The 15,521-nt window shown below is 44.1% G+C and overlaps 1 protein-coding gene across 1 annotated transcript in view; it reads left to right on the top strand.

Moving 5' to 3' along the window:
• The window catches only part of FOXK2 (forkhead box K2), a 45,644-nt gene extending 31,403 nt beyond the window's left edge, over nt 1–14,241 (top strand). The window contains exons 2-9 of the mRNA XM_068209380.1: nt 669–863; nt 3,519–3,666; nt 4,115–4,261; nt 6,989–7,182; nt 7,972–8,147; nt 9,050–9,346; nt 9,737–9,946; nt 12,016–14,241. Of these exons, the coding sequence (XP_068065481.1) occupies nt 669–863; nt 3,519–3,666; nt 4,115–4,261; nt 6,989–7,182; nt 7,972–8,147; nt 9,050–9,346; nt 9,737–9,946; nt 12,016–12,212 (1,564 nt within the window). The 3' untranslated portion in view covers nt 12,213–14,241. The remainder of the gene's footprint in view (nt 1–668; nt 864–3,518; nt 3,667–4,114; nt 4,262–6,988; nt 7,183–7,971; nt 8,148–9,049; nt 9,347–9,736; nt 9,947–12,015) is intronic.
• The last annotated feature ends 1,280 nt before the right edge of the window (nt 14,242–15,521 follow it).

Raw genomic sequence — 15,521 nt, 5'->3', positions numbered from 1 at the left:
TTTGTCATGAAATTCAGGCATGTAATCCTTGGTAATACATGAAAATAGGCAGTTTACTGAAATTGGGTCTTAAATTCAGCTCTGAAAACAGGTATTTGTATGTAGTACTAAAGCAGCAGTATGCCCTGTAAATGAGCAGAACTGGAATTGGTATATGTTTAATTTAATAGGTATTTTAAGCGAAAAGAACCCAAATCTCTTAGACCAGGCTATGAAACTGGTTAGACCTCAAATTGGCCAACATTCATGCTTCTGATTAATTCTGCTATCATGGACCAGCTTGTTCATTTGCTGAAGCCTTTCCTTGGCATCGTAAAATAATGAGGTTTTGTTTTTAAAATAGCTCTGCATTGGGGCTACTGTAAGATCAGGATGAACCTCAAGAAATTTAGACACAATGCACAAACTGCCCTTGTTAGAAAGAATTGCATTTCCTTTTATTCCCTAACGTATGTCAATTGCTTACCTGGGGATCTTTTTCTGGTCACATTCATCTCCCTGTATGATCTTAAAATGAAGATGGTCGTGGGTAATTATAAATATATATATATATATAAAATTATAAATTCTAAATGAGCTTAGGTGATAACGTGCAAGTTATTCAGAAAGCCTTACATTCTGTAAACAAGTGGCTCATATATTTGGTTTTTTTTATTTTTATTTTTCAGCTGTACTTTCAGGTTTCCCAGCACAAACATCAAGATAACATTCACAGCTCTGTCCAATGAAAAGAGAGAAAAACAGGAGGCCCCGGAGTCCCCAGTGAAGCCTGTGCAGCCCCAGATCTCTCCCTTAACAATAAACATTCCAGACAACATGGCTCACCTGATCAGCCCCCTCCCTTCTCCCACAGGAACTATCAGGTATTTAAACCCTGCAGCTGGGATCAGGGCCACGTACAGTCAGCCTCAGCACAACTTTCTCATTCCAGATTTTGCTTTTGAGGTCAAAATTCAGCTGAAGCTCAGCCTTACCTGCCTCCAGAAACCCCCCTTCTGCTGACATTGTTGCATGAACATTAACATGTTTAATATATAACATTCTGCTCGAGAACCTGGGATTTTTCTTGCATTTCAACAATTTAAATTGCTTTTTGCTCTTGCATGCTTATTGCAACGCTTCAAATTAGACAGTTTTAAATGACACCGTTTTAAAACATCCTGGTTTGTCACTGTCCTGAAGTTCACCATCAGCAAAAATGGTGGTTTGGGTTATTATTGGTGTGGAAAATGGACTGATCTCTTACTCCAGAAGATTTGTTATGGGTTAGTCACTGCTGGAAGGGAGCAGACCTTTCACTGAAAGCACAGGCTGAGGTGCAGAGCTCAGTGTCAGGATGGCAGATCCAGGATTTTCCCTGCTCTGCAGCTTCTTTGGTAATTGCAGCCCTCGTCCCACCTGTTACTTGGGACCAAACTCAATTGAACACAAGCAACCCGTCCTCACAAATTACTTCAGATGGGATTTTTCAAAGCCTTGGAAAGGTCAGGAGCAAAACTTCCACGTCAAGACCCTGAAAGTTGTTTCAGTCATGTACATGGTTTTGAAAGTTTTTTTGTCCCCTCTCCCTTCCTGTGTCTTCACTTGAGTGAAGAACTGTCCATGCTCACTTTTTCAAAAGGTACAACTTGTTAATGAGATTTGAATGGAAGGATAATTGACTTCTTGCATGTTTGTCAAGCTCCTGCTCTCTCTCTGGGAGTGTTTAATGACCCCTGCTTGAACAATGGAAGCAGAGAGAAAAGATACCTAGACTTAGCTGTGTAACAGGTTTGCTTTCTTATCAGAATTCAGGGAAAACACATCTTGCCAGTGGCAGAGCAGCTCACAAATATTTCAGATAATATCCCATCTATCACCACTGCCTTTGCCTTGCTATGAATTTTGTAATTCTCTTCAGGGCTTTCATGCACCTGTTGAGTAGTTTATTACAGAAAAAAAAAAAAAAGATGACAGTTTGGTGTCTATTTTGAGAGCAAAGCCTGACAGTTTCTCTGCAAATCATCCTGTTTTGTAGAAGACTTGTAAACTTGCTTTGATTATACCATATGTGTCTCTTTGTCAATATATGCTGAAGTGAGCAGAGCAGAGGGATGTTGTCAGCTGATAGGTGCAAACACAGAGCAGGAGTGACCTATATCTAAAAAAAATAAATTAGCTTCACATTTGGGCTCTAACCAAGGATTCTTCTATACAACACTTAAAAATTGCCATCTCTCTTATAGTAACTGTATCACCAGTAACAAATCATGGGTGGATTTCTTGGGAAGTGAAGCTTTGATACTCTCAGTGTAAGTATATATTGCCCAGTCTGTAGTGTTTATCTCCTTCTGTACATAAGAAAGGAGGCAGCAAAAAATTTGAGGGGCCAGGCAGACAAACAAACCTTGACAGATGTAAATTGTTAAGGCTTTAGTGTATAGATCTGAATAACATTGTCTAGATGTATTTGTTGGTGATGTTTTGAACCGTAGATTCAAAGATTAAAGATTATCTTTGGAGATAAGGCTGGTTCTGGGGGCACAGCCAGGTGCAGCCATTGAGATTTCTAGTTTTTTGGAATTTCTGAGGGCTGCCTTCAAATCAGCTGCAGTATGAATTGCAGAGAGTGTGTCCTTGCAAGAGAGCTGCCAGAATTATTCTGGGGAAGGGGATGGACCTCACCTGCTGACTTTCTCTTTCCTCTTGGCCGAAAGGAAATCACAGAAGAAAATTGGCATCGTGCAGCTGCAGTTCCTGTGGACTCTGCAAGGCAGGGGACCACTGGTAGAAAGATGTTCCAGTGGAATTATATCCAGTTTTACCCGGTTTTCTGTGATGGATGGCAAAATGTGAAGTGTTAGGAGATACTCTTGTAGTGTTTGGCACCATCTCTTGCTTTCTAACAGTGTGTCTGCTCTGTTGGCCCAATACTGCATTAAATCAGCTGAGTCAGTGCTGATGCATCCCATTTATAGATAAATTTATGATTTTTATACACATATCTATGTGTAAGTATGTGCACACACCTGTAAACACTTAAAATAACACTGGTTTCAATTTAAATGAGAATCAAACCTTTTTTTACCTCACTGCTTGCTGTATTTTCTCAAATGTGCAAAAACACTACACAGGAGAGATGATTTTTTTGGGGCAGACTGAACACAAGCATATGGCAGAAATTCCATGCAAGATGTGTGTCTTATTTCCAACGAGTGTCTGAAAATTTGTGCTTGCTGATGCAGTTAAGGTGGACTTAAGGTGGCAGATCTTACACAAATAGAGTACAGCCTGCTCAATCAGCTGATCCTTGTCTGGAGGAGGAAAACCTGAGTGAGGTTTCTTCCTGCAGTGGTTCTGAGTCCGTGGCTGGCTTACAAGGCGTGGAAGGTGGTTTGGAATGGAAGCCCTGCCAGCCCTTTAGCTGCAGCCTCACAGCTCTGGTAGTGGCTTTGCTGCAGTAAGAGCTTTTTGATGAGACACAATGTGGTGATATACTGTATAACAAAATAGTAGGATCTCCTTTCTATGCTCTACAGTGCTGCGAATTCCTGCCCATCGAGCCCCCGCGGCGCAGGCTCTTCAGGGTACAAAATGAGTCGTGGAATAGCATCTGACCTACATTTGATGGCTGACAATTCACAGTCAGAAAACGACAAGGAAGCTTCAGGGGGAGACAGCCCAAAGGTAAACACAGCTTGAAACCAATGCCAGAAATTACACCTGAACTGAGTGGAAGGCTTGGGATGTTTTGTTTGCTAAGGTGTATGCACTGAGTGGTAATTTAACGTGCCAGGCTTTAAAAACAATGTGTAGGGGTTTGTGATCAGATGTGACATTGATTGATTGATCAACCCCTGTCCCTTTTGGGGGAGGGTCTGTGTGCAGTCTCAGTTATAGATCTGTTTGGAGGCTATTGAAAATTCTTTGCTGTTGTACATATCTGCAAAATGTATGTAATCCTAAAGTTGCTAATCAGAAGAACGAAGCTTTCGTAGTTTCTTTTCTGCCTCAAGATTTTGGTTGTCCAAAAGTGCCCTAAGTCAAGTTAATGATGCTTTATGACTTTTGATCTGGTGAGAAGTGTGTATCTCTTCAAAGTTTGTTGATGCAGACTTTTCTTGTTTCTGTCCAGGATGACTCTAAGCCACCCTACTCCTATGCACAGTTAATAGTCCAAGCAATTACAATGGCCCCGGATAAGCAGCTTACACTAAATGGAATTTATACGCACATAACTAAAAATTATCCCTACTACAGGACAGCAGACAAGGGCTGGCAGGTAATTTTGATTTTTGGAATATTTTTTTTTTACATGTGAGCAATACTGGCAGCTGTAAATGGTCATGAGCAGGCAGTTGGTAAGCCTCATAACCCTTCAGGTATAGATTTTGTCAAATGAGCGTGTTGTCTTTCCTCTGATTGTAAGTTTCCAACAAAGTGGGCAATTTACATCAGTCTGTATTTTAAATACTGCTTTATTGATGGAATGGTGTTCTCTAAACCTCTAGTAGGGATGCAGACAGACTTTGGGGAAAACAAAGTGCGTTTGGCTCTGGATTTGAATCCTGTATGCTATCTAGGAAAGGTGTCATGTTCTGCAACTTACAGTTGTGTAAACATCCGTGTTGCTATCTTGAGATAAAATTGAGATATCAAATGCTCCAAGTTTAGCTCTGTTTGAAAACAGTGATCTTGCCCATGCAGCAGGTGAAGGAACAAGTGTGTTATCTGTCATTATCTCACCCTGGTTCATCCACTGTTTGATTTGTGAGCTTGCCCATTCCTGTACCAAACCTTTCAACTCTGCAGAATTAATTTCTGCTGTCTCTTCATTTTCACAAGACCAGCCTCAGCTTTTGCCAGGATGACTAACCAGTACAAATCAGTCTGGCAGAGCCTTGCCAGGCTTCGTGCCTTTGGTGCTGTTCTGGGTGTCTCAGAGGCCAAGGAGCCCAGTTTGCAGGGCCTGGAACAGCTGGAGCACATGGTCCATGCTGAGCTATCTGCTCCCTCTGCAGTTATTGTCAGGGAGGTAAAATTTAGGGAGGTTGGGTAAGGGGGAAAGTGAGGAAGTGTTAATGTTGGCTGCACAAGTGGAAGGCTGAAGAATACAAGCCTTCCCTGTAGAGGAAGAGATTTTTAAATATTAAAATCACATACTTCTTTGTCATACAGCCTAAATGAAAGCTGGGTCACTCTCCCAAGGTTAGTGGGGAATGTAGCTGTTCCTGGCTGTTTGCTAAGGGCTTGGTTAGTCGAGGACTTGGCTGTTGTGGCTGGGAGGTCTCTTTTGTTTCCCTTTCCCACATAACAGTGCAGTATCCTGGCTGCAGTCGTGTTGTTTTAGCAACAAGACTCTGTTTATAAAATGTTGATGTGTGTTTTGCTTCCTATTTTGCAGTACCTTGAGTATCTGTGTAGATGATGTTGCTTTGTGAGCATCATGAACCCAACACACACACGGTTATGCTGAGCTAAAGAGCTCTGCCATAGAGCAGGCTGTGGATTTGGGGCTGTAATGCTTCCTAAAGCCAAGGTGATAGGCACAGCAGACTGTGTTCTGGAGTCATTCATCAGCAGCTATTCATAGAAACAGCTGGAAAAGCTGAAGATCAGATGCTGTTCAGTCACTGCTCTGCCAGCTTCTACACATTAGGAGTTGGATTGCAGCTCAGGTGACTTAGGATAGATGTTTTAAATCATACTGGAGGCTATACATGCACATATCATTGAAAACACAGAGTGCAAACACCTGTACAGTGGCCCAGTCCCACACCTTAAGACACAGGTATTTATATCCTTTAGCATACAATGGTCTCATTTTGTTCAGCATTTGAAGGCTCCTCTCTGTGAACTTATTTTAGCAGGTATTTTTGGAGCTACTCCTTTATTCTAGCATATGGAGAAATAAATACAATTTATAAATATGTTCTTGGCATCTTTCTAGTTCTGTTTCCATTTTTGGCAGGGAAAAAGCCATCTCTGGTTTCATCAGTTTGCATTCAAGAAATCATATGTGGTTATCATCACTGCTTTAAGCTTTCCAAACTTACCATCAGGGTCATGAACACAGATATTTGAGCAAGTTTTACATGGGCTTTGCAAATTTTTGAGAGTTTTTGTTAACATAAAGTTTTTTCCCATTTACCTCTATTTCCCCACAAGTGTTTCAGGGTGAATCCTTAGCATCAGTCTCTTCCTGTTCAGTGATAACATTGAGAGAGATTTTGGGGTTTATCTATGTTAAAGAAATAAAATAAAATTAAATTCTGTGTGCAGAGCTGAGCACACACAGAGCTACTTGAGGGTGTCAGCAGTTCTGTGCATTGCTCTGATGGAGGAGTGGGGGGATGTAGCAGCAAATTGAGGATGTGGGAAGGTGCAAAGGGACCGTGGTGACAAAGATCTGGAAGAGCTGGTTCAGGACCTGCTGCCACTTGGTGTTTTAATTGACACATTAAATTCTTGGCTCTGTTATTGAGACAAACTGGACTGCGGGTGAATTCACAGCAGTCCAGCTGCCTTTGGAACTTGTGTAATTTAGCCTTTTCTTTCTGAACTGTGGAACAGCAACAGAACTACCATGTAGGATCAGAATCAGTATATGCTGTGTTCTGCTGGCCCTCCTGGAAGGAGCTGGGACACCTGGGGAAGGGTGGTGTACAAGCACTGGGCATTTTTACTTTTGTTTTTAACACTGCATTCTGCACAAGTATTTGTAGTGTTCTAAACATTGGTTTCAGTCACCGTGTTTCTCATGAGAGGATGAAATAAATGGGATTCCTGTTCTTTCCAATTAGAATACTGGGATTTTAATTGTTGGGAAAGATTTTACAAATGCAAGAGTCCTTTCAGGTTTATGGCACTGCTTGGTGCTCTGAGTTCTGTTAAATTAAGGAATTAAAGAGCTGAACCCCGAGTCTCCTATAGTACAAACTGCTGCAGTAGGCCACATTCTGACTTGGAAAAGTTATATGAATTCTACATATTTTTTTATGTTCCATAGAATTCAATACGTCACAATCTCTCTCTGAATCGTTATTTCATCAAAGTACCACGTTCCCAGGAAGAACCAGGCAAAGGCTCATTCTGGAGGATAGACCCTGCCTCTGAAAGCAAATTAATAGAGCAGGCTTTTAGGAAAAGGCGGCCTAGGGGAGTACCTTGCTTTAGAACCCCTCTGGGACCACTCTCTTCTAGGTAAGGAAAACCAGATGAACAAAAAGACTATGGCTGTTGTTTAATCTTCAGGCTGCTACAGACTTGATAGCTTCGGATACAGTCACAAGTTTAGTAATTTAATTTCATCCAGACTCAGTGTTTGAATTCTGTGTGTTTCCTGAGGAGGCTGCCCCATACACCAGGCTTGTGTTTATTGCTTGTTTTTAGTGTTAAAGAACTCAGTTTGCATAACTGTCAGATTGTTAATGTATGCAAGCCTTGCTGTACCTTTGATGGGTTTTTCAGAATTATAATTTTAATTTCTAACTGCCATCTACTGGATTTTAAAACTGTTTACAAAGAAAATTCTCAGATACCAGCTACCATTTTATTGACCTTAGAGATGACAATTGTGTATTCAGTTTGCTAATGTTCGAGCAGAATTTGTGATGGGGAAATACCTGGGTTTAAATTATTCCCTCTGTAAAGTTATGGCCTTTCTGCTGGTGCAGATCTTTTTCTACTTGCCCTGTAGCCTCAGATTTGCTCATTGTTCTTCTCCACCAGAAGAAATGTTCATGTTTCACAGATTTAGAGTCTCCCTAAGAAGGCATCCAGCCGCTTCTTCTCCGTTAACTGTACCTGGAGTTTGCTTTTAAATTCTGTCCCTGTTTAACAGAAGCTTTTTAAAAGATCCTGAGCTCTGGGTTGTGGCTGTGCCCTCCCCTGCTGCGGGCGGTGTGTTACGCTCTCGTTAGAGGAAGGCCATGGGCTTTCACAGTTCAGAAGTTAAAACACATCAGCTGCTGCTTTCATTTCTAACTGCAGAAGTGCCCCAGCTTCTCCTAATCACTCTGGAGTGTTGTCTGCGCACTCCAGCGGCGTCCAGACCCCCGAGAGCCTGTCCAGGGAAGGATCTCCTGTCCCCATGGAGCCCGAGCCCAGCGCCATCCAGCCAAAACTCGCCGTCATCCAAGAAGCGCGATTTGCACAGAGTGCCCCAGGTGAGCTCGGCACTGGGGCTGGGGGCAGAGGGCTGACCCCAAAATACTGCCAAGACTTAACATGTACACCAAAAATCAGTGTGTCTTTCACCTCTTCAGAGCAGATCTGTGAGCAGCTCGGGAACAGCCAGGGAGGGTCTGTTTGAGCACATGGGGCCGTTGTTAGCTGGGGCTGCTCCAGAGCCTGGGGTCACTGTTGCTGAGGAGAGGCTGTGCCTCTGTCCTGTGTAGGACTGTGCTCTCTTGTAACAGTTCTCTTGGAAAAAACCCAAAAGGTAAAGTTGTGTACGTTAGAGAAATAAGGAAAGGCCTTTCACACCTCTGTGGTCATGTCATCCTTCCAGAGTGGTGGGGGATAAAAGAATTGAAAGGATAAAGAGAGATAAGAAATTTCCTATTTAAAACAAAAAGAACATTAGACATGATGGGATAAGGATGTGTTTGTTTCATTACCTTCTTTGATATACATTTGCCATCCAGTTTCTTGGTGGAAATGTGGCACTACGGAGGGCAGAGATGGCCCTGAGCATTCCTCAGGATTGCCAGTGCAGCACACGGAGAGCATTCCCAGTGCTGGCATGCTGCACACAAACCTGCAGCACACGCGTGTTCCTCTGTGGAAAGGGCTTTACTTAAATAAGTGCTAAGCACAGCTTTGTTTGGGGGCAGAGCTGGGGTGTGTGGGTCTTGCTGAGCCAGTACAGCCCTTACCTTGAGCCTGGAGCTGGGAATAACCACTTGTCCTAACCTTCATTGTCCTGTATTACCTTTTGGCTCATTCAGGCTTTAGTAGTGAAGGAGCTTGTTCGTTCTCTGAGGTTTTAATGTGCAGTTTAAAAGAACGACTGGCTTAGAAGAAATAATGAAAGTTGGCAGTCTAATTTTGACCTCTTTCTTGGTAGGATCACCTCTCTCTAGCCAGCCAGTTTTAATTACTGTACAACGGCAGCTACCGCAAGCTATCAAACCCGTCACCTACACTGTTGCAACTCCTGTGACAACATCGACCTCCCAGCAGCCTGTAGTTCAGACAGTTCATGTTGTGCACCAGATCCCAGCTGTGTCAGTCACCAACGTGACTGGATTAGCACCAGCAAACACTTACACTGTCGCGGGACAGGCGGTGGTCACACAAGCTGCTATGGTCACCCAGCCCAAGGTAGAACCTCAAGAGAATGGAGACCACAAGGAAGTCAAAGGTAAGAACCTGTGGGGTTGTTTTGGCACCTCTTTATGCAGAGGGATCAGTATTTGAAACTTAGAATTGTAGAACCATAGAAGAGTTTGCTTTGGAAGGGCCTTAAAGCCCATCTCGTTCCAGCCCCTGCTGTGGGCAGAGATGCCTTCCACTGTGCCAGGTTGCTGCAGGCCTCATCCAGGGAGGGGCAGGGATGGGGCATCAGTATTTGCAGGGCAGTGCTTGAGGTGCTTGGCTAAAACTGAAGATTTCAAATTGTAATTTCTCAGATGTGTTGGAGCGAGTAATAAAACAACAGCAGCCTTGTTTTCCACTGAGGCCTGACTGAGTGAAACCAAGTGGTTCCTGAGCACTTTGTTAATTTTAACCAAATTTTCTCTCGTGTTTGCAGTGAAAGTGGAGCCTCTCCCTGCTATTAGCCATGCTGCAATAGGAGCTGCTGGTCGCATCATCCAGACATCGCAGCCCACCCCCCTACAGACAGTTACCATAGTGCAACAGGCGCCGCTGGGGCAGCACCAGCTGCCCATCAAAGCTGTCACACAGAACGGGACGCACATCGTGCCCCTGAGCGCCGCCGTGGCGGGCCAGGGCAGCGCGGGTATGTCCTGCTGCCCTCCCTCTCCTCGTCCTCGTCCTCGTCCTTATCCTCTCCTCATCCTCATCCTCTCCTCATCCTCATCTCTCCTCTCCTCGTCCTCATCCTCATCCTCTCCTCATCCTCATCCTCTCCTCATCCTCATCTCTCCTCTCCTCTCCTCGTCCTCGTCCTCGTCCTCTCCTCATCCTCATCCTCTCCTCATCCTCATCCTCATCTCTCCTCTCCTCTCCTCGTCCTCGTCCTCGTCCTCATCCTCTCCTCGTCCTCGTCCTCATCCTCTCCTCATCCTCATCCTCTCCTCATCCTCATCTCTCCTCTCCTCGTCCTCATCCTCATCCTCTCCTCATCCTCATCCTCATCCTCTCCTCATCCTCATCTCTCCTCTCCTCTCCTCGTCCTCATCCTCATCCTCATCCTCATCCTCATCCTCTCCTCTCCTCTCCTCGTCCTCATCCTCTCCTCTCCTTTCCTCGTCCTCATCCTCTCCTCTCCTCATCCTCATCCTCTTCCTCTTCCTCATCCTCATCCGCATCCTCATCTCTCCTCTCCTCGTCCTCATCCTCTCCTCTCCTTTCCTCTCCTCGTCCTCATCCTCTCCTCGTCCTCATCCTCTCCTCATCCTCATCCTCATCCTCATCCTCATCCTCATCCTCATCCTCATCCTCATCCTCATCCTCATCCTCATCCTCATCCTCATCCTCATCCTCTCCTCTCCTCTCCTCTCCTCATTCTCTCTGTGGTTGTTATAGGGATGCACTTAGTGGTGACAACCCATCCTCTCTCCTTGTTAAACCAGCATAGAAACAAGTTGTAAAAGAAGCTCCTGTAAATCAGAGCTGTTAAAATGGTGCCTGCTCCCAGGTGGTTTGTTGGAAGCCACCAACAGGAAAACCAGAGCTTGCTTGTGGGTTGGCTCTTTGAACTGTTACTTTTTATTATGATTTTATTGAACCTGTACTGAAAAGACCAAAATTCTGGAAGGTTTTGAGGTGGCTCATGTCTGAATCCATCATTCCCCTCTGGGCCTTGGCAGGTTGAGTGGGCAGCAGTGCTTTGTCATCGTTCCACACATTCCCTCTTGCTCCCAGCACAGGCAGGCTCGCTCTGCTGGCAGGTCTTCGCTGCTTGTTCTAACAGTTTTGGTTTAGGTATTATCTGGTACTGAAGGAGAGGTTTTTTGTCATATGTTTACAGAAATACTTTTAGGGCTGTCTTACATCAATTCATTACCTGCATTTCTGCTCAAAGGTCTTTCTAATGGAGTGAATTATCTCCTTCATTTCCTTTTTACTCCTTTGCCATCACTGACATTTATAGGTCAGTGTTCTGGCTGCTGCCACTTCACTTCCAGCTTAAGAGCAGCAAAAGCATCACAGTCAGACTTGAGGTGCACTTTCTGTGTCAGAAGGGATGTGTGACTAGAGCTGAGAGCCATGTGAAATGTACTGAAAAGCTATTTTTAAAAGTAAGGAATGATTCTTTTTCTCTTTTTCCTGGATTCTGAAAACTCAGCTGATTTCCACACGTTCCCTGACCCGGCAGCCGAGGGCTGCAGGGTGTGCAGGGGATGTGGCTGCACACAGGAGTAGGGTTGTGATGCTTCCCACCGTTGTCTGTGTGTGTTGGGTGTGGAGTGAGGTGTGCTCCAGGTCCTGGTCTCTTGTTACAGTAACTCCTAAAGCAGCAAGAAACCAGGTAATGCTCAGGCAAAACATCTGAAGTGGGAGCTGGGCCCATAGAAACACAGATTTGTGTTTGTGTGACACACACATCTGTGTTCACACACACTTTTGTGTGTTTGTCTTTGGTGAAAGAAGGTTTGTGCCATCTGAGAAGAAAGAAACGCAAATCCTGTTCCCTTTTCCATGTGTAGTGAAGCAGGTGCTTTCAGATCCTGCCCTCAGCAGAACAGCTTGGCAGCACTGCTTGGTCCCTGAGAGTCAGCTGCGAGCTCTGGGGTCCATAAGAAACTCACGTTTCTTACTGCAATAAAATTGCACATCTCAGTATTGTGTATGTGATTATTTGACAAGGATCGGGTGCTGAAGTTTGTGCTCTCCTTTTTGCAGCTGCTGCAAGTCCTTTGCATATGTTAGCAACCCACGCGTCCGCATCGGCATCGCTCCCCACCAAGCGCCAGAACGGAGACCAGTCGGAACAGCAGGAACTCAAACGTATCAAAACAGAGGATGGAGAGAGCATAGTCATAGCTGTGAACGTGGACACCCCACCCGTGGCAGTGAGTGACAAAGGCAGCCAGAACTAGAAACTTTAGGGGAGTTTTCCTTTTTTTTTAAAAAAAAAGAAAAAAAAACAACAAAAAGAAAAAAAAACACAAAAAACCAACAAAAACAAACTCCGTGGTGCCAAAAGGAGACACTTAAATCTAACACCTAAAATGTTGGAACATGTTCTCACGCAGTGGGGAAAGGGGCCCTGTGAATCAGACTTCAACTTTCAGCACTGAAACAAAACCCAACACAGGTGGCCTTAAAACTTGGTAATTTGAAGTCAAACTGCAGAACCATGTTGTTGTAGAGGCTGTGCCCCCGCCCCTCCTGCCCCACGGACTGTGTGTGCTGGGAGGGCTGCAGCTTTAACAGGATCTGTCAGATTTTTCCCAGGACTGAGGATCTCAGTGTAACGGCAGCATGATAGCGCTTAGTGTGACTGGTTGAAAGGATTGTCAATTCCTAAAGGGAACAGAGGCAGGAGCCATTCCGACACCGTGGCAGCTAAGCCTTTCCGAACCACCCACCCATGCAGTTGTTGATAGATATGCAGTATTTTGTTGTTCACATGTGGAATTAGAAATTTTTGAGGTGTATTTTCATTTCTTTGCAAAACAATGGGGTCTTTGACATTTCAAATCACTCCATTTCTACTCCGGAAACTTTGGAATCTCACAACTACTTTTCATGTGAAATTTTGTTTGGTAAAAAACTGAATGTAGGGTTTTTTTAACCAACGGAATGATTTACTTTTGTCTGTCCTGTTCAAGTTCAGATAAAGCTACTTTATTACATCTGCAAATTTTCATATTTTAGCAGTTGCCTGATAAATTTAATCAAATTTTATTACCATGTGTAGTGATCAAACGCTTCTTTGGGCTTGCATGTAACTGATTAGAAACTCTGATGTAAATGAGCCGTTAACTGACATAAAGAACTGCTATGGATTTGACCAGAGCTGCACTTACCTGTTTCTCTCTCTGCTACCTTTTGCTGTTTGTTACTTTGTGTTGACTTTGACTGTCCCTGGCATATTTTTCCAGTCTAAAGTAAAACAAGAGTCTCGCTTAATATTGTGTATGTTTAAGATAACAGACTGTTCTTCATTTAGAAAGATAAAATTCTTTATCACGAGTCCTTTTAAAAAGAGTAAAATTATCTTGTCAGAGGTATATTCGATATTTTTAAGCTTAAGCACCCTTCAGTAGAAATTAATCTGCCCCGTTTCTCTGTAACACTTTGATGTCAGACACTGACCTCGGGGTCTCCATGACCAGTAGCTGTTGTGGTTTTCTAACAGTGGCTACCAGATTCTGGTAATAATTTTTTTTTTTTTTTAAAGTGTGTGTTCTGCAGTTGAACATTTTAAAATGTATGGGTAATTTCTCACTTTAATGTGGTAATAGATTCCACTTTACATTTCAAAGTTAAATTGAAACAAGGCTGCTGTTCAGTCTTCAGCTCACACAACGTCTTAGTTCCTCCTGCAGCCAGGTGAGTGGGAGCCAGAGCTGGCTCCATCGGAATCTGGTTTTTGTCCTGTTCTGTAATAAAGATGCATTATTTATATTTCCTTTCCTGCTGTGAAAGGAAAAACTGTATTTTCATGATGGACTGAACAGTTTGGAGTGGTTATTTTAGGCAGCTTTTGGAAACTATTTACCTAAAGACCAAATATGAGAAATGTGTACAAGTTTTGTGTTCATCCACACAATGGAACTGTTACAATGTCTCTGCAGATAATACATTAAAAAACTATGAAAAAAAACTCTACACAAGCTGGATTTATAACAGGCATTTAAAAAAAAAGTATAACCTGAAAAGAAGCATTTCTGTACAATTGCAACGTTTTCTTTAGAGGTTTTAAAAATAAAAAAAGGTAAAGTTTTAACATACTTTTTTTAAGAAAAAAAAATCCAGTACTAGTAATTTAATTTGGTGTTGAATGAATTGACTAGAATGTGGTTTATTTTCAGAAGTGAGAATCTGTTCACAACTAGGGCTAGGTGAATAATAGTGTATAAGATTTTTTTAAATAAAATTAAATTTTATTCAGCAAATTAACTAAGTTGAAATTACTCAACAAGTGTGTTTGGAATATCGATGTGTATTTGGGGTTAACGCAGCTTCTGTGGCAGCCCCACCAGGCCAAGGTGCCCCTTCCAGCCACGCCGTGTCCCAGGAGCCACGGGCGTGGAGGGGCCTGGGGCTGGACCCTGCCAGGGCTTTGCACTGTTTGGGGCACCGGAGGGCACAGGAATGTGTCTGCCTTAGATGGATCGTTGTTTCTGTGAGTTGTAGGAGGTGGCACTTTCTGGAGTCACTGTCACTTGGTGTCTGATCCCCTTGTCCTGCACTGGTTACAGTCTCTGTTTCTCAGCAGTTGGGGAAATGCTTTCTAGGACCAGGAAAACGTTGCTGGAAGCTGGGTCAGATTTTCATGGCAATGCTTTAAGAGCTGGGGAGAAACCCAACTCCAGGAGCCTTGCATGGCTGTGGAACTGCTGGGCAGGGCTGTGGTGTTTGGAGCTGAATGGGCAGAGCCTGTTCCTTGAACAACAGAAAGCACGGTCTGGTCTGAACAAACACAGTCCTTGGGGCAGAAGCAGAAAATAGCTTACCAAGGAGGCAGTGAAGTGGTGCAATTGTTACTGTGCCCCAGGGCAGGCAGAGCAGTGTGACCCAGCCCCAGCCTGGTGGCATTCTGGGGCTGCTGTGTCCAACAGGACCCTCTGCCCTGTGTCTCTGAGAACTGGTCGTGCCTCACATCTCCAGCTGCACTGATTAACCTTGGATTTTCTCCTTTATTGTGACCACCTAAAGGTTCTGAAAGCAATCCTCGTACTCCACACTTTCTGCTGGCAGACACCTGAATTACTGTGGAAGTTAGTGCACTGACTCATTAGTTTTCCTGTCAGGATTCTGAACTGTGACACAGGTACTGTGGAGAGAGGTGGCAAAATGGGGAGAGAAGGCGTTGAGTTACTTTTAAATACAAAAGGAGCTGCTAAGCCCTGTACTTGAAGAGCAGATGCTGGTGTCAATAGGTTGTGTTCCAGGAGCAGTGGTGGTGTACACTTGCTGGGGGAGCTCTCTGCTTCCCCGGGGGTGGTCCTGGGCCGTGTGGTAGCACCAGTCCATCAGTGCCCCTTTCCCAAGGAGTGACTGACCGAGCACTGTGCCGTTTGATCCTCGAGCTGTGCCAAGGCTGGCTCCATTCATCCACAGGAGCGAGGGGAAGCACTGCCAGAGCACCCTGGAGGCAGCACCAGCTGGGAAGACTCAGTCCTGTGCTGGATTGGATCCCTGTGAAACAGCTGTACCTAATCACATCCATTTGCAGG

The sequence above is a fragment of the Anomalospiza imberbis genome, chromosome 19 (assembly GCF_031753505.1).
Source record: "Anomalospiza imberbis isolate Cuckoo-Finch-1a 21T00152 chromosome 19, ASM3175350v1, whole genome shotgun sequence".
Lineage (NCBI taxonomy): Eukaryota > Metazoa > Chordata > Aves > Passeriformes > Viduidae > Anomalospiza > Anomalospiza imberbis.
The sequence above is the reverse complement of the archived record's forward strand: the minus strand, read 5'-3'. Positions and strand labels throughout refer to the sequence as shown.